The 19718-nt window shown below is 44.9% G+C and overlaps 1 protein-coding gene across 4 annotated transcripts in view; it reads right to left on the bottom strand.

Annotated features, from left to right (window-relative positions):
• KHDRBS2 (KH RNA binding domain containing, signal transduction associated 2) overlaps nucleotides 1–19718 on the bottom strand; it is a 588641-nt gene that overhangs the window by 418627 nt on the left and 150296 nt on the right. For all 4 annotated transcript variants that reach the window (XR_011031441.1, XR_011031439.1, XR_011031440.1 and 1 more), the window contains exon 3: nucleotides 7319–7435. Coding sequence is in view for 1 of the 4 variants with exons in the window: in XM_068281437.1 (XP_068137538.1) it covers nucleotides 7319–7435 (117 nt within the window). In the remaining 3 variants the exon portion in view is untranslated. The remainder of the gene's footprint in view (nucleotides 1–7318; nucleotides 7436–19718) is intronic.

A 19718-nucleotide genomic window follows, 5' to 3' on the forward strand; every position in this document is an offset into this window, starting at 1 on the left:
GCAGGGAATCCCCGACTTACGAACATCCGCTGATACAAACTGCCGGCACATCGGGGATTCCCTGCATTAGCCACCTGTGTGGTCTGCTCCCTGTGTAATTCCTGTAGGGGCATGCATGTTGTTTCCGCTCTCCTCCCCACTTGTGTGTGCGCTCCACCCAGTATCAGCATAGCAGCTGTCTTACTATACCAGCGGCTCCCGGGATCGCAGACCGAGTCTCATGTCTCGTCGTTCCTCTAGTGATGGCTTCTGCGTACTGCAGAAGCCATCACTAGAGAAATGGCGAGACAGGAGACACACTCAAGCTGGAGGGGAGTGGAAACAAGTGGGGAGGAGAGCGTACATATGCGAGTAGGGGAGCGCACATATGCGGAGAGGGGAGCGGACATGGACACAAGCAGGGAGGGGAGCGAGTCAGTGAGGGGAAGCGGACCACACGGGGGGAGCCAGGGACACATACTGGCTGCACATACAAACATGCCCTTATGGGAATTACACAGGGGAGCAGACCACACACGTAGCGGGGACTCCTGAGGGCACATGGGGGAAAACTGAGGGCACATAGGGCATACTGTAACGATCTCGGAACTATTTCCGTGGTCAGCGCACAGGACGCTCGCTGACACTGCGGAAATCCTCCACAAGCGTGTAATTTGATAGAACCCAGCTTGGGTGCGATGCACCTGTAGAGGGCAATTCCCACCGGCAGATGGAGCTGTGGAGTGCAGACGAGCACAGCCTCTGCACGGCCACAGATGCCAGTTGGGAATTGTACGAGTAAGCAATGCAGGGCAAGATAGCCCTTAAAGAGAGAAAACACAGAGACAGAATGTATGTGTGTCCACCAATCTAGTCGCCACCCAGCGACGGTGAACACACAACAACAGAACCGAAGTGGGAACGCAATCGCAAGAGTGGCGATTGCCAAAAGTGACACAAGACCGAACTAGATGGAGCACAAGTGTAGAGAAAGAGCACAGAGACAGAATTTATGTGTGTCCACCAATCTAGTCGCCACCCAGCAACGGTGAACACACATCCGCAGAAACAAAGTACGAACGCAATCGCAAGACTGGCGATTGCCAACAGACACAAGACCGAGCAGGACAGAACACGAGAGTAGCAAAAGGCACAGCAAGCAAGAACAATCAGAACATCAAGGAAAATAACAAAAGCTAGCTAAACGCGAACACCGCACTCATTCGCAACAGCAAACGCATTTACGTCACGATCACCGCGCGTTAGGCACCCAGTGATAAGCGTGCCACCCTAACTAACCAAAGAAACACAAACATGAAATAGAGAACGCGAGCGCTTGCTAAACGGTTACCTCACCGAGCCTACAGCAAGCGTTCGTACCAGACAAGACAGACAGATGGGGCTACCAGTAGCAACCGCCGCTCTGGCTAGCACCTCTAAAGCAGAATACAGAAGGAACCACCGCTGCTACCGCTAGAGCGGATGCGATCCAGACAGACAAACAGATGGGGCTACCAGTAGCAACCACTGCTCTGGTTAGCACCCCTAAGGCAGAAAACAGAAGGAAGCACTGCCACTACCACTAGGGCAAATGCAATCCAGACAGGTGGAGCAGCCAGTAGCAACTGCAGCTCTGGCCTACACTCCCAGACAGTCAGAACGATTTCCTGTCGACCGCCGCTGGCGACAAGACAATCGAGACAGAGAGACAGAAGAAGGCAATACAGATAATACAACCTGACTGCACTAGAAGGGATGCCTAGTGCAGTCCCAAGGAATTACTCTAAGATAATCTTAGCAAACGACAGCAAGGCTGACACTCCAGGAGAGTTTGCAGGAACAAACCATCATGACCAGCAAGGAATTCTGGGAAGAAATGGCTTTTATACTGCAAGCCATCAGAAGAAGCAGCTGAGCAATTTGCATGACAAGTGTATGCAAATTCCTCACCAGCAGAGCAACTCTGAAACTTGCAAAGCGAAGACAGGTCTCTTTTCCAGAGACCTGCAACACTCAAACATAAAGAATGGACAAATAGCTCTCTGCCCATGCAGACAGCTGAGCAGATCATTACACATACCTAAGGACACATGGGGGACACCTGAGGACACATGGGGGACACCTAAGGACCACAGTGGGGACTCCTGAAGGGCGCATGGGGGACACCTAAGGACACATGGGGACCACATGGGGGACACCTGAGGACACATGATAACACCCAAGGACCACACTGGGGACTCCTGAGGGCACATTGGGATGCCTGAGGACACATGAGGGACACCTAAGGACACAGGGGAACCACACCGGGGACACCTGAGGACACATGGGGACACCTGGGAACACCTGAGGAAACACGGGGACACCTGAGGTCACATAGGGGACACTGGAGGACATTAATTGGGGAAGGACATCTACAAGATGATCCTGAATATAGACGCACCAGGTTTATTATACAATTTTTTTCCCTGGTTTTTGCCCTCTAAACCTAGGTGCATCTTATGGTCAGGAGCGTCTTATACGGCGAAAAATACAGTATGTATTGTACTATCCATATTTTGATTTCAGTGAATTTTAAATAGTATATAAAGAGAAAACTGTTGGTTGAGGTGAGGTGTATTTCCCTTCTCAGCCATGTGTCACGGTCAACTGCCCTCATTCAATCAGTGAGGAGCAGGAATGTGGGAGGGGAAATAACTAGCTTCTCTCACACTGGCAATGTACTAGGATAGAGCCAGACTGACTGAGATAAGATTCAATGCAGCAGACACATTTATGGTTATATTGGAATGTTTATAAAGCAGGGTCAGGATGTAGACTACATAATACACACAGAGCAGCCAGTGGGTGAATTGAATTTGATTTTATGGCTGAAAATCATGCTTTAAAGGTACCTGAACTAAAAGAATGTGAAGTTTGCAATTATTACATTTTAAATGGTAGTCGCCTGGCCATAAGATTGATCTTTGAGAAGCAATAGTTTGGGTCACATGTCTGCGCTAAGTATGCAATAGAAATAGAGCATATTCATTAACTGAACTAGTGGATGATGAGGTAGAAAAGGTAGAACATCAACCCCAAAACAAGGCGTCTCTTTTTTTCACAAGATGGTCAGCAATGGAACCATCTACATTCCTCTAAGGCCTCTTTCTCATAGGAGGTTGAACTGCGTGCTTGTCGGGCTGCTCAACCATTCAGGTGCAATTTAAATTTGGTCACAAGGCAGTGTTTGTAACCAGGTGTCAGCGCTTGAAAAATGGTGGTGTTACCTCGTGGCAGAGAACTGCGACATGTCGAACAGCCATGCTCACATATTATGCCATAGAGCGAGCACCTCTTCATCGATGGTACTGAGCACTAGCAAGCACCTAGCTGGTACAAGGGAGCAGTGGGCAGGTGGTGAATTCACTGCCTTCAGCCTCTCCTATGAAAGAGGTCTTAGTTTAAAGAGGATCTGTAACAAACAATTGCCTTTGGGGGGTACTTACCTTGGGAGGGGGAAGCCTCTGGATCCTAATGAGGCTTTCCCTGTCCTCTTCACCTTCTGTAAACCAACACTGGCAGCCCTTAAAAAATGCACCAAGCAATATTTACCTTCTGCGCTCCGGCGCAGGCATAGTAGCGGCCTTCAAATGGGCTCCAGCAGAAATAGCCAAGGCCTAATGGATCCGCTCTACTGCAAAGGCACAAGTTGCCTGCAACTGCGCAATACAGCGGACCTGATCGTGCTTGGCTATTTCTGCCTTGGCCCATAAGAAAGCCTCTACTGCGTCCTACGTTTGCGCAGGAGTGCACAAGGTAAATATTTGCATGTGTTCTGTTGGAGGGCTGCCAGCGCTGGATCCCAGAGGGTGAAGAGGACAGGGAAAGTCTCATTAGCCTTTCCCCTCCTGAGGTAAGTACCCCCAGAGGCACTTTTTTTTATTACAGATCATCTTTAAGACTCATATAAACTGAAGCCTGGAATTAGGTAGGGCAAGTTAGGAGGACAATATTTTACTGTTTCTGTTTGTGAAAAACTTTTATGGAATGCCAACCTGATAATGAAAAACTATTCAAATCTAAGTTAATTTTCTATAATTACTGTGGGGGCTCCTTTCTAAATCTGAGGTTATGCAGTTATGCATAGCAAGATATATATATATATATATATATATATATATATATATATATATATATATATATATATATGTGTGTGTGTGTGTGTGTGTGTGTGTGTGTGTGTATATATATACTGTATATACACTGTATATATACTGTAAATACATATATTATATATATATATATATAGCGTGAGAGAGAGAGAGAGAGAGAGGGAGAGAGAGAAATAGAGAGAGAGGTAGTTAGATAGATAGATAGATAGATAGATAGATAGATAGATAGATAGATAGATAGATAGATAGATACTGAATACCTTTTCAACCAACCCCATAGTTGATGTATTGTTATCCTGGAAGTAATGGAAAATATATAAAGGTAGGTTTAGCAACCGTGAAATTTGCTTAAAAATGCAAACATTTCATAGTAAGTGTGAAAGAACTCACATGAGAATAATTTGTTGCAATTATTGTATTCTTTTCAGCATCTGTGATAAGATTACACTCTTTCACAGAAAGTCTATAAAATGCAATAGGGACAGTTCAGTACTGAGAAAACAGGTGCCTCAAAACCAAGTAAAAGAATTTCACTGTTTTACTTAAAATCTGCCAAATATGAAATGACATTATATTATTTGGACAAAATATATTCAAGTAACACATTTATTTTATAACTATTACACTGACTGGCTAAAAAAGACAGCATAATACAATACTCTTGAAAAAATTAGACAATTTAAACCAATCCAAATGGTACAATATAAGTGTATATTTTATGCAGAGCTGATGTGCAACAAGCTTAGACCAAACAGATATAAATAATTTGATTTGATTCTAATAACAATATAATATACAGGTTGAAGCAGTCAAATAAGAAGAGCAAAACAGGATGACACATTTTCAGAAAACTTAAAAAAACCCAAAACATTCTGTACATTGAAGGAAAATTTAAATGAGACAATGTATCTGATAAAAAGCATGCAATAATCAACAAAAAGGGAAAGAACAAAAACATAACTCAGTTATCCAGGCTTTTGTTTTTATCTCAGCTAAGTAATTACTTCCCCACCTTCATGTCTTTTAATCTAATTTACTAAAATGAATTACACAAAAATCAGGAAATAAACCTAAAATAAGAAAAAAAACCCTATTAAAACTAAACGTAACATACACAAACCTAATATAATCATCTTAAAAGGCAAACATTAATTATACACAAACAAATTTTAACTTTTTAATCAGCTTAATCTTGTTCAAAACCATTCTGCTGAAAACATATACAAATTTACTTATATATTTCTTTAACCACTTGACGACCAGGGGATTTATGGCGGATCTGTGCTGCGTGGACTCTCCAGCCCGCAGCACAGATCAGGATAGAGCCAGGGCGATCAGACTTACCCCCTTTTTTCCCCACTAGGGGATGTCCTGCTGGGGGGGTCTGATCGCCGCCGGCTTGCTGCACTTTGCGGGGGGGGGGCTCTTCAAAGCCCCCCTCCGCAGCGTTCTCTGCACTCCGTCCCTCTCCCGCCCTCTCCCTCCCCCTGTGAGCTGCGCAGGACGGATATCCGTCCTGCGCATTGAAGGATAGGCTTCAGCCTGTCATAGGCCGGCGATCCCCGGCCAATCAGAGGCCGGGGATCACCTTACGGCGCTGCTGCGCAGTAGCGCCGTATGATGTAAACAGCGGGGATGTCTTCCCCGCGTGTTTACATTTTGCCAGACACCCTCCGTGAACGGACATGGAAAGGTCGTTCGAGCGAGCAGCCGTTTCCATGGAAACCCGCAGACGACCAGTTTACGCCAATCGGCGTTAGCTGGTCGTCAAGAGGTTAAAACTTTAACCATTATACCAATTGAACTAATGCTTTTTCGTGGATTACAACTTGTGGTAAACATAGGACGTTTGTGAGTAAAACATTTTTCTTCATTTCGTTATATAGTGTGTTTCTGTATTGTGCAAGCTACCTTCATGACATGTACACATAGAAATCAGTATGTTCTACTGTTCATGCTGTTCATGGAGTACAGAATGACTATGCTCCAGTTGCTACAAAAAAATAAAAATAAAAAATAAAATAAAAAATGGAATGGAATGGAATACCCATCTCAACCACCAGAAAAAGTCACCTGGATGCTTTTTCTACACAGCACCTCATTGTGCCACAAGTGGTGTTAAATCAGTTCCCTTGTAATGTAATTAAGGCCTCTTTTCCATGGACAGCTGAACTGCTCATTTGTCGAGTAGTTCAGCCACCTGGCTGTTGGCCACAAGGTCATTTAGCTGAAATTACATGCAACAGAATCGCAGCAATTAATAACAATGCACATATCACATTTGGTACTTTGAAAGATAACCAGCACCATAAGATTATTGTTATAGCATTACTTATAAATGTTGATGCCCCTGCAAGTTCCATAGCTTCGGATTACTGCATCATTTCCTGGTGAGGAGTGTCAGGCCCTGCTCCCTCCACCTTCTTCCACTGAGAAGGTTAGCTGTTCACAAGGAACAAGCAGGATTCTGTATGTGTGATGTTTGGTATATGAATACGCTTGCAAAAATTCCTGGTTCGTGAATTTGTATATTCAAGCTGGAAGTTATGACAGCCCTGAGTGACATCACTGTGAAAGCAAATGTAATAGTTGGAACTATTTGGTTTTATATGTCTTTTCGAATTCCCACCTTATTTAGTTTTTTTTATTTCTAGTTCACTTTAAAGTAGAATCACAGCCAATCTTTTATGAGATAGATTAGGGAAAGGTTAGAATATCTGTCTGTTTTTATTGTTCTCTATATCCCTTTTGAATATAATTACTCCATGCCTTAGTGACACTGATTGTAATGTTTTCTCTATCTTTTGTTTATTCTTTATGTATTCTCATAAAGAATCTCTACTCAAGAGCCATTGACACCGGGACCAGACCCCAGGAGATTCTCAATGGGAATATACAGAGAATGTTCACTAGAGGGAGGAATTTTATCTCATGGGGGCAGGGAGTGAGCTGAAATCTCCTCAGTGGTGACACCCACCAGCAGTATCATCTCAACCAAACCCCTCCTCTCTTAATCGTCCCACACACACAATCCAATGATTTTGGATTGGACATCCCCTTTAATTTCAAGATAGAAGATGACTGTATAGGGCTCATTACTGTACAAAACATTGAAAGATCACATAGTTATGTTATGTTATGTTGAGCAAATAGCATCTATAGTGAGTGAAGTATCAATGCGTAGCTACCTTTGTCTTGTCTCTCATAGAACCTTTCCCCAAGATAGACATTTTTGCACCAGTTTCTTCTTGTAACCGCTTTAAAGAATTTCCTCTTGGTCCAAGTAACTTGCCCACAAAGTTAAACTGCACATAAAACAAATTGTAATTAGCAATATATTATCGCCATAACAATATATACAGTATATCTATTAAGTACTGTATCTCCTTACTACACATGACATGAGTACATTCAATGACAAAAGTAAGATGTCTTAAATATTATCACACTTAATTGTATTACAGACACTATTGGGAAAATGACTGGTTATATGCTCTGGCAATGTATTGATGTGTTTTGCATACTCAACTGTAGCCATTGTTATTAGCTATTGTGGGAGAAGCCCAGGGGGGTTGTGGAAGGGGGGTGCAGAAATTCTTACCTACCCTCCCTCATATACAGGGGCCTTTTCTCTACAGCTTTCCTGGTGGCATCCAAAGCATGGGAGTCGCTAGCCCTATTTTGGGTGGATCCATGCCCCCAACATGTCCTGGGGTGCCCCCAATCTATTTCCAGGGATGCCCCAATGTCTCCCCCGGCCGCCTCTACCCCCCCCCCCTCGCTGTCCCCGCTGCCAGACAGCCAGCAGTGTCAGACCTCAATCAGCGGGTGACCAGTTAGAGCTGGCGCTAGGACCTAGCGGACACCGCTGATATGCAGAAGTGACATCACTTCCACATATACAGTGTGGTGCACCCGGCGCCCGCTCTAACTGGTCAAGTTGCCTGCTGATCGAGGTCTGACATGCTTCTGGCTGTCTGTCAGGTGAGGGGGGCCTGTCACTCACTACCTAACTGGGGGTCCCTGTCACTCACTACCTAACCTGGGGGTCCCTGTCACTCACTACCTAACCTGGGGGTCCCTGTCACTCACTTTATAACCTGGGGGTCCCTGTCACTCACTACCTAACCTGGGGGGTCCCTGTAACTCACTACCTAACCTGGGGGGTCCCTGTCACTACCTAACCTGGGGGTCCCAGTCACTCACTATCTAACCTGGGGGTCCCTGTCACTCACTACCTAACCTGGGGGTCCCTGACACTCACTATCTAATCTGGGGGGCACCTGTCACTCACTACCTAACCTGGGGGTGCCTGTCACTCACTACCTAACCTGGGGGTCCCTGTCACTCACTACCTAACCTGGGGGGCGCCTGTCACTCATTACATAACCTGGGGTCCCTGTCACTCACTACCTAACCTGGTGGTCCCTGTCACTCACTACCTAACCTGGGGGTCCCTGTCACTCACTACCTAACCTGGGGGTCCCTGTCACTCACTACCTAACCTGGGGTCCCTGTCACTCACTACCTAGCCTGGGGCTGTCACTCACTACCTAACCTGGGGGGCGTCTGTCACTCACTACCTAATCTGGGGGCCCCTGTCACTCACTACCTAACCTGGGGGTCCCTGTCACTACATGAGCTGGGGGGCTCCTGTCACTACCTGAACTGGGGGGCTCCTGTCATTACCTAAACTGGGGGACTCCTGGCGCTACCTTAACTAGGGGGCACCTGGCGCTACCTAAACTAGGGGGCACCTGTCGCTACCTAAACTATCCAGGCCAGCCAGCCCAGCATCACCACCAGCCAACCAGCCTAGAATCACTGTCAAAATGGTCACAGCATCACCAACAGTTAGGCCAGCATTTACTTCAACCAGCCAAGCACAGCCCAGCATTACCACCAGCCAGGTCACAGCATCACCGCCAGCCAACCCAGCCACAGCATCGGCCACAGCATCACTACCAGCCAATCCGGCCACAGCATCACCACCAGCCAGGCCACAGCATCACTGCCAGGCCTTTCAGCCCACACATCATCCCCAATCCAGCCAAAAACAGTATTGCCAGGCACAGCAGCCAGTAGCGGAGAATTCAGAAGCCAGGTGAGAGGTGTCTACCATATTAAGTGGGCATTCTGCCTATTTATGTAAAATGCTGTCTATTTATGTGCCCCATGACTGCTGAATTTGTCTTGTTGGGGGGCCTCATGATTGCAGAATTTGTCTTGTTGGGGGACTCATGATTTGTTGGGGGCCTCAAGATTGCTGAATTTGTCTTGTTGGGGGCCTCATGATTTGTTGGGGGCCTCATGATTGCTGAATTTGTCTTGATAGGGGCCTCTTGATTGTTGAATTTGTCTTGTTGGGGGTCACATGATTGCTAAATGCGAGACTATGGGAAAAGCTGACTCATCATCATATGAGACAATAGCATTAAACCTACTTTTTTAGCTTTTTAAAACAGGAAATAAAACTGGGAGGTTCTAAAAAAATGAATACATTTTTTCGGGAGTAGGATGGATGAAATTGTTTATCTTCACAGTTCATTTTCAACTTTGATTTTCTATAATGTTCATGTATGTGTTAAAACATTTGTACATTATTTAGTTTAAATTGCTGTTGCCACTTTGCGATGACTTTTGGGTTGCAGTTTGGGCACTCGGCCTCCAAAAAGTTTGCCACCACTGTCCTAATCTAATTTCCCACCATTGCTAAGTTCATGTAAATTTGTCTCCACCCGTGACCACATCCACATTCTGGTCCATGGGCACACCTATGTTTCGGCGTGGCGTGCGCGCCACATAATGTAACCCTCATATTTTTCGGCGAGCCAGCAACACAAAAAAGAGTGTGCTGATCTCTGCTGCCTACAGTATGACAGTATAAGCTGGTCTCTAGTGCCTGCACTGTGTGCTGATCTACCTCCAGTGTGTACAGTATAGGGTGTTACTCTGTGCCTTTACTGATTGTAAACCAGCTGTATTGTAGGCTTTTCCCTGCTACTTTCAGTATGTACAGTATTAGCTGTAAAGCCTGGTACACACATACAATTTTGGATAGCCAATTTTAGCTCTGTTCATCAAATTCATTGTCTGTTGACCCACTTACTGCATGGGGGTGGTAAAATTGGTCGGTGATTGACCAATCAAAATTGTATGTGCGTATACATCTTTGATCTATGCCTATACTGATTGTAAATTATCTAAATAAAGAACAGGGGGCTCCATCCAATATTTCGATGGGCAGGCCTGTTATCTGTAGCTTACACCGCTGCTAAGTTCATGTACATTTGGCCCCACCCATGGCCACGCCCACTCACTGCATGACCACGCCCATTTTTCCATGCCGCACTGCGGGTGCCGCATATACCCCCCCACCTAGTGCCCACAGGTGCCCCCGATCTCCAATAGGAACGCCCCTGATCCAAAGACTGCTATGCAACGAGGCAAGGGTATTTATTTCTGCCTGTCTGAGTTCATACTGCAGTCCCTCTTCTTCCATTTCTGCAAAGCAACAAAAAAGAGTGCCCTGAGAGACTAAACAGTACGTAAAAGTCACAGTCCCATCCAGACCAGGACAGGTCTCACCTGGAAGATATTGGGTCCCGCCAATAAAATCTTGTCCAGCATCATCTTTCCCCACCCCTTCCTGCTACTCCCCTTCCCCTCCCCTTGACCCACCTAATAAAGTTCAATGCGATTAATCCATCCCACTTCATGCCGATTGGTCAATTTTTGAAATATGTCATGCCTTTATGTTTGTAAATGTGGCAACCACCATATTGCTTTTTATTTATCTAAAGAAATGGAGGGCGTTCCTCCGGGGAAAAGCATTATCTCCTATCCAATAAACATTCTCATAGCCTTGCGCAAGTTTATCCTTTGAAAGCCGCTGCATTGTCCAGCAATGGCTAGACATTTGTTTCCTCCCGGCCAGAGCAATCGGCGGTGCTGTGTACACCCTGGAGCCGCTCTCTCGCTGTATCACCATGCAGAGGAGAGCTGCCGTTCTGTAATATACACCTGCCTGCTGCCGACGATACCACCGGCTGGGACCAGCACCAATCACTTACTGCGGACCCTCTACCTTGAAAGTCCATCCGGAGAGCCTGGTTCACGGCTTCTTAAAGGGGACACACACTAATATTGGCTGGACACCGCTGACAGCCAATATCTTCCAGGCGAGACCTGCCCTGGATAGGACAGTGACTCTTACATACTATATAGTCTCTCAGAGGACTCTTTTATTTGTTTTGCAGTCTTTCTTTGTGGATCACAGAGCTGCCTGATAACTATAGGTATTGCCTGCTCACACCTCGGGGAAGCATCCCTATTCCCACACTGCTATTTCTCTTCTCCCATTTGACTTTTTCTCCCAGAGACTTTCTTCTCCTCACATCAATCTCCTGTTGGCGACCCTCTTCCATGACACAGGTGCCATCTGCAGGAGATGTAGACACAAGAAGAGGTAAGACTCCAGGAGAGTGAAGGAGACAGTAAAATAAGGACTGCAGTGAGTGCAGAGACAAGAAGCTATAACACATGCTTCTCTGCACCCTGCTTCTTTGGCATGACATAGCTATAAAGTTGGGCACAGAAATACTGAGGTGTGCATGGCTATACGGGGAGGCTCACAATTATAGGGAGACTTGGACATAACTCTACTGGGGTGACATGGTCATTGCCTAGATTACGAATGATTTGTAGTGTTAATGCATTACAATAACAAATAGCATATAATGTTATACAACAATGTATGCAAACTGTATTGCAGAAAGATTTATGTATACAACTTTCATGACCAGTATGATAGGTATCTGACATTAACCTCCTTGCCGGTTCAATTCCTCCGGCAATGAGGCAGCGCAGGAGTTTTTTTTTTTTTTTAAATCATGTAGCGAGCCGAGGGGTCGCTACATTATAGCCGCTGAGCGGCGGCATCCCCCCACCCACTCCGATCGTCTTCGGCAATCAGAGAATGCAGGAAATCCCGTTCAGAACGGGATTTCCTGCAGGGCTTCCCCGGTCGCCATGGCGACGGGGCGGGATGACGTCACCGACGTCATGGACGTCGGGACGTCATGGGGAATCCCGATACGCCCCTCAACGCTGCCTGGCACTGATTGGCCAGGCAGCGCAGGGGTCTGGGGCGGGGGGAAATGGCTCGGCGCGGTGGATTGCGGCGGATCGGCGGCGAGCAGCGGCGATCGGAAGTTACAAGCAGCTAACAAAGTGCTAGCTGCTTGTAACAAAAAAAAATTATGCAAATCGGCCCAGCAGGGCCTGAGCAATCCTCCTGCGCAGGTTAACCCGAACTGAGTTCAGGATAACCGGCAAGGAGGTTAAAGGAGACCTTTAAAAAATAAATAGCCATTTATGTGTGGCAAGTGGGTATATGAGCTCACTATTACAAAATAAAGTTTTCATGAATCTTTCACAAAAATTGCATGTTTTCATGTTTTAAAAATTTGAATGACAGACACATGCACAGCTATATATGACTGACTACTTTCCTCAAATTTTGGATGTCCATAGAGTCTTTAATACAATACAATACAATACAATAACATTTCTATAGCGCTTTTCTTCCATAGGTCTCAAGACACTTTAAGACACCTACAGAAGTCCACCATAGCAGCTACAATGTGACAGTAAGCCAGTACCTCAGCACTGTAGCTGGGTGCCCTATGGCTGACATTATACTAGGTTTTTTCCACCATGATTGGTCAAAATTGCTCATCAATGTACTCTGATATGTAGTTACCTCCATCCTGGAGCTTACTTAGTAAATTAGGCCCACCAAAGGGTAATCCATACAAGGAAGGAAGAAGGGGGCTGAGATTGGAATACAGAAAAAACAAAGAGAAAAAAAAAGCAACATGGATTTTTTTATACATTATTTTCAGGTTAATTATTTTCCACTCAATGGAAACAGCACTGTATAGTATATTAACCTCCCTGGCGGTAAGCCCGTGCTAAGCACGGGCTATGCCGCCGGGAGGCACCGCTCAGGCCCCGCTGGGCCGATTTGCATAATTTTTTTTTTTTGCTACACGCAGCTAGCACTTTGCTAGCTGCGTGTAGCATCCGATCGCCGCCGCTACCCGCTGATCCGCCGCTATTCGTCGCGCCACGGCCGCCCCCCCCCCCCCCCGACCCCGTGCGCTGCCTGGCCAATCAGTGCCAGGCAGCGCTGTGGGGTGGATGGGAGTCCCCTTTGACGTCATCCTGCCCGTCGCCATGGCGATGGGGAAATCCCTCCAGGAGATCCCGTTCTTTGAATGGGATCTCCTGATCTCCGATCGCCGGCGGCGATCGGAGGGGCTGGGGGGATGCCGCTGAGCAGCGGCTATCATGTAGCGAGACAAAAAAAAATTTCAAAAACATTACTTTGCTGCCTCCTGGCGGATTTTTTTAAACCACCAGGAGGGTTAAAGCAAACATCTACTTTCAGTAATAAAGTACCCCTAAAGTGAAGAAATACATTGTGATTTAGGCCCACAGTGGGCTGACACTCTTCATTCCTCATGTTGTCTTCAGGGTGGTCCTGGAATGGGGAACGGAAGGGACCTTGAAAACAATGAGCAGCAGAAGGATGGTCAGCAGTGGCTACTTTATCCGACCATGTTTTGGCAAACTTCAGGTGTGCTTTTAGTACTTCAAACATTTAGCTTCTTCATCACCCAAAATTCTCAAGTAATGTTCTTCTATAAGAAATTCTTGCTAAGATGGAATGATATTTTTGTCATGCGCTGATGAAACAGTTTACTACCCAAAAAAAAGGTCCTTTTACTGAATGTGATTTATTCTATTTGTAAATGGAAAAACTAATCAGAAAACATGATCACAATATGTTGCCTTATCCTGACCCCTGGGCATTGCGGAAAGAATATTCAAAATAAATCTACGTGCACAAAAGTAAAGTCACAGACTTTACTTAATATAAAAAGTGAAGGGATTAAAGTTTTAAAAGGCTTTATTTTTAATGAAATCAGACAAAAACATAACACACAAAAGCAAGGTCTGTGGTTTGTGGCATGAAATTATCTAATTATGAATGGCTTGTGCATTAAGAACAGCAGGAAGCAGCCAGAGTAAGAGCTGTGCAACTCTGTTGAGAGAGGCTTGAAATGAAAGCCGCACTGGTGAGATGTTAGCTTAACATATGAAAGGTGAGGAAGATTAAAGTGGAACTAAGCAGGAGAGAGCTATGCACAGCACGCACACAGTTAATTATTTATACACCTGCCAGGAACAATGGCACAAAAAATTGGATGTTTCAAAGTAAAAGCTGCAGTTCCAGAGAGAAAAAGAGTATAAAAGTAAGATGGCTAGATGAAAAAAATGGATGCAGATAATAAATGTAATAAAAGACTACAAGGTCAGAAAATGTTACACTCACGTTATTTATCTTTCACAGAGAAAAGAGAGATCATTACATAAAGATCCAGGTTACAATAAGAGTTACATACTTTACAGAAGATTAACCTATACCTTGGAGAGCCTAACAATACTAAATTTCAGACCTCTAGTCATGTCTTCATCACCTCTGTCACTCACTTACCAAGGCTTCAGTTCTCTTCTTCCCTGTTGTTTGATACTAAAGACATCAAGGCACTTTTGTGCAGTGTGCAGCAGCTCCTTGAAGATTTGCTCTGTCTGCAGGTACAGATTTTTTTTTTTGATGTGTAAGGGGATATAAATGCTTTATGTGGCATATTATGTTCATGTGAAGACGGTACTGTATGCTGTGTGTATTGTTCATATCCCAGATATCTTTGCATCTCATGATAATAACATAATCAATGTCAGGGAAGAAAACTTCATATGATTATCCTTGGTGAGGAAGAGACCACACTGTAGTGTAGAACAGTGTTGCTGGTCCAGACAGAAATCTGCAAATATCCATTCCAGAGAATCAGTAAAATCCAACAAAATAGGGTGAGACTTTTAACCTCCTTAGCGGTAACCCCGTGTGTGACACGGGGTAAGCCGCCGGAGGGTGCCGCTCAGGCCCTGCTGGGCCGATTTAAATAAAAAAATTTTTGCTGGACGCAGCTAGCACTTTGCTAGCTGCGCCAGCACACTGATCGCCGCCGGCTCGCGCCCGATCGCCGCTATCCGTTGCGGCGAGCGGGCCCCCCCCCAGACCCCGTGCGCTGCCTGGCCAATCAGTGCCAGGCAGCGCCGAGGGGTGGATCGGGACTCCCAATGAGGGAAGCCCTCCAGGAAATCCCGTTCTTTGAACGGGATTTCCTGATCGCCGAAGGCCCTGGGCTCGCTACATGATTTTAAAGAAAATAAATAAATAAAAAAACTGCTGCGCTGCCCCCTGGCGGAATGTTTCATACCGCCAGGGGGGTTAATACATAAGACAGAATGCTTACAATGCAATTTTTACAGAATATTGGAGAGCAAATTTTGATATTTTCTCACAAAAATGATTGCATGCAGACCAGAAGCTCATTCCTAGCGCCTGAAGAATTGATCAGGAGGCGAGGGACATCTGGTTTAGTGTGGATATGCTTTAGTAGTGGATATGTTGCTGATTCAGGAGGAGTGGCATTACAAATCTATCACAAGCATGTCATAGCCGGATCTACTAAATCTGGTAAACACTCTGACTCAATGAAGGGAGACTTGGTGGTATTGACTGAGAAAAATGAGGAAGAAACCAAAAGTTCTGTATAAAATATTAACATGGCAGCTACATGTAGACTGTCCTTCGGGACGTTCATGGAGCATATTTATCCCATGTAAGGATTTTTAATTTTGCAGATAATATCAAGAGTTGTCATAGGGGTTTCGTCAAGTAGGAGGTGGATTTTTTTTCATATGGTATGAGGATATTCTAAACGTGTTTTTTTAATCAACTATGAAATAACCTAAAAAGTGATACCAGGAAAAACACTATTGATATTTCTGCTGTTAGTCATCAGTGATGGGAAATGTAAAGAAAAATACTTTTAAAAATACATTAAAACCATTTTTTGAAGTATTCATAATTGATTTTCTCAAAAACTACTGTTTTTTTTTTTATTTCTCTGTTATTCCCCCCACTGCTCTCCTTAATATTCTCTCCAAATTTGGTGATTCTAGCATTTATGGGGGCTTGCTATTAACCACTAAAGTTGGCTGCCATTGACTTAAATGTTAAATGCGATTGCAAAATTTTGGACTGAAAATTCACAGTAAAGAATGAATGGCACACAGTCATTATTCACCAGGAACCACTCTCCAGCGAACAAGTTTGTCCATCCCTATCCATTAGCAGAGGTGAGTTTATGTTTTATGTGAGATTTGACAACACAGCTATTGCTAGTCTCTGTATTTCTTAGAAAAGTAAAAATATTTTTGGTGAATGATATTTAGCAGTCGCCCAGTGAAAACACATGGCTGTGCAGCGAGTGTATTCAGGAGCGGTCTCCCACTTCTCCTACTGTAACTCTTACACAGCGGCAGACAGGTTTTTGCCTGTGAGCAAATTTTGCCTTGATAAAGGGGCCCCGCATGGCTCCGAAACATTGCCCATATGCTTTTAAAATGGAACCAATAAAAAATTACTTTGGATGTACCAGTTTTTTTACTCTTTTGAGGATGGGAAACAGGTCCTATTTGAAGCAGATTTCGGTTGCAAGTATGTTAAATCATTCCACCCTGATTCATAATCACAATACTAGGGATTCTTCACTAATGAACAAAACATACGCGCAAATACACACACACACACACACACACACACACTCACACACACACACACACACAATCATTCAACAGAGAAGCCTTGTGAATCAATCCCAAGTAAATCCTTTAACTGCACGAAAATTAAACATGAGAGTCAAGATGCATATCCTAGTGGAGGGGAATCTCACTGCTGGGCTGTCAGATTTCAGGGAAGACTGGAAAACATGCAAAACAACTAACTCTACACACTCTACCTAAAATACAGTATGCATGAAAAGAAAAATAAGGCAGAAGTACTCTTGATTTTTCTATTTTTCTAAAGTTACAGCAAAGTCTCTGCAAGTGACTTTATTCAATATATTTCAAAGCAAAATGTTTTGTGTCATATAGACCATAACCTATGAAACATATTTCCCTTTGCTCCTGTAAAAGGTTTTAAAGTACTGTGGCATGAAATGCCAAATGACATACTTTAAAAGCAATCAATAGTTTTTCCATTTGCTACTAAGAAAGGAACACTCCAATCTGTCATGTTTTGCTTGTTGATATGTATGTTGTGAGCATGCTTTTAAAATGAACTTCATCTCTTAGACCTGTACTTCTATAGCTATCATTTCACTGTAAGCAGATTGCAGTCCCAAATGACTTACAAACAGTAAGCAATCACTGTGAAAATGTGTGGCTGCAGGATGGTGTGCTATCAAAATACATCTTTAAATAAAGAGTCACTGGCAACAGTGTTTGTTGTAATGTTAAATATAAGCAAAATATTTAACACTGTTTTTTGAAGATGAAGATACTGAAAAATGGCTGTTCACACTGGCCTTATATAATTTGGAGTTTTCTTGCTGTTGGGTTGAGATATGCTTAACCACTTGAGGACCATATTTATATATATATATATATATATATATATATATATATATATATATATATATATATAAATATTTATTTTTTTGTAATAAATTTAACCCTTTTTATATTTACATGTCCCTCCCTCCCCTCACCAGCCAATCAGTGTGATCGGCTGTCATAGGCATCAGCCTCTTGCTTCCCAAGGGGACAGCCATGTGACACGGCTGTCCCCAGTACAGCGCTGCTATAGATTGCAGCACTGTACAGTGTAAATAGACGGCGGTTTTGCCATCTAACAGTCTCCTAGCGGCGCTCGATGCTGGGAGACTGATGAGGGAGCAGAGCTCCATCATATAAGCGTAGATGCACGTGCATCTGCGCACTCAATATCCGGGAAAGCACTTCCCCAGGACTTGACGCCAATCAGTGTTAGGCGGTCCTGGGGGAGCAACCGTGTGGGGGATCCTGGGGGAGCCACCACCCATTGGGGTGACGCGGTCGTTGGGAAGTTAATCTATGATGTAAATTAATGTATGTATGCATGTATGTATGTCTATATTTTTCCAGACTCCGAACCTAGAGGTAAACTAGTTAATTAATGGTATAGCTTAACTTTTCATTTAAATGGCATTTTCCTTTAACATGAGTGGTGCTACCAGAGCCAGAGGCGTACCTAGAGGGGTGCACTCATGGCTTGGGCATGACCCAGCAGTGCCTTAGGCACCATGACTGCCCTTTTTTTTCCACGTGCTGCGCCACCACTACCATCACCTTCCCATCACTCACAGACCTCATGTCAGAGACAACCCAAAGAGAGCAGAGGGTGCACAATGGCCATGGAAGATTTCAGATGCAGAATTGATGTCATTGCTCACTACCTGCATTTGAAGTGTTCCATGTGTTTACTATGCACACTATACTCTCTTTGTGCAGATTGCGTCTTTCATGCTGTCCAGCCTTTTGAGGGACCCCCTTATAAAAGAACTCAAGGAGAATGAGCTGTACTGGGTGGCCACGCTACTAGACCCTCGGTATAGGCACAAGGTAGCGGACATGTTACCAACTCACCAGAAGGCAGAAAGGATGCAGCACTTGCAGAACAAGCTGGCAACTATGCTTTACAATGCGTTTAAGGGTGATGTCACAGCACAATAGAATAAAAGGTAACACTGCCAGTAATCCTTCTCCCATGTCCACGCAGGCAAGGACAGGATGCTCCAGCAATCTCATGGTGATATCGGACATGCGGACATTAGCGCTTCCGGATCCACCCACCACCAATGCCTGGCCCGGCAGGTAGCCGACTACCTGGCCTTAAGTGTGGATGTAGACACTATGAGCACCGATGAACTCTTGGACTACTGGGTGCGCAGGCTTGACCTGTGGCCAGAGCTGTCCCAATTTGCCATCCAACATCTGTCTTGCCCTGCCTTAAGTGTCCTGTCAGAAAGGACCTTCAGCACAGTTGGAAGCATTGTCACTGAGATTGGAAGAGAAGTCGCCTAAGTCACAAAAGTGTTCAGTACCTCACCTTTATCAAAATAAATGAGGCATGGATCCAGGAGGCCCACTGCCCGCCCCAAGACTAAGTCAGTCCCCAAACACAGCACCTCTGCCTGCACGCCGTGTGACTGCCTGCCCCATGATTCAGTCGGTCCCCACACAGCATCTCTGCCTGCAGGCGAAAAGCGACGATGAACCCTTGGACTACTGGTTGCGCAGGCTTGACCTGTGGCCAGAGCTGTCCCAATTTGCCATACAACTTCTCTCTTGCCCTGCCGCAAGCGTCCTGTCAGAAAGGACCTTCAGTGCAGCTGGAGGCATAGTTACTGAGAAGAGAAGTCGCCTAAGTCACGACCTTTATCAAAATGAATGAGGAATGGATCACGGAGGGCTACTGCACGACTGAAGACTAAGTCAGTCCCCACACACAGCATCTCTGCCTGCAGGCCGCTTGCCTTCTCCGCCTCCACCAACAGGGTCCAGGACTCCAGGTGGATTCTTGAATTTTTAAGGCTGCTGTACATGCTTGCCTAACTTTTCTGGCTG

The sequence above is a fragment of the Hyperolius riggenbachi genome, chromosome 4 (genome assembly GCF_040937935.1).
Source record: "Hyperolius riggenbachi isolate aHypRig1 chromosome 4, aHypRig1.pri, whole genome shotgun sequence".
In the NCBI taxonomy this organism is placed as follows: Eukaryota; Metazoa; Chordata; class Amphibia; order Anura; family Hyperoliidae; genus Hyperolius; species Hyperolius riggenbachi.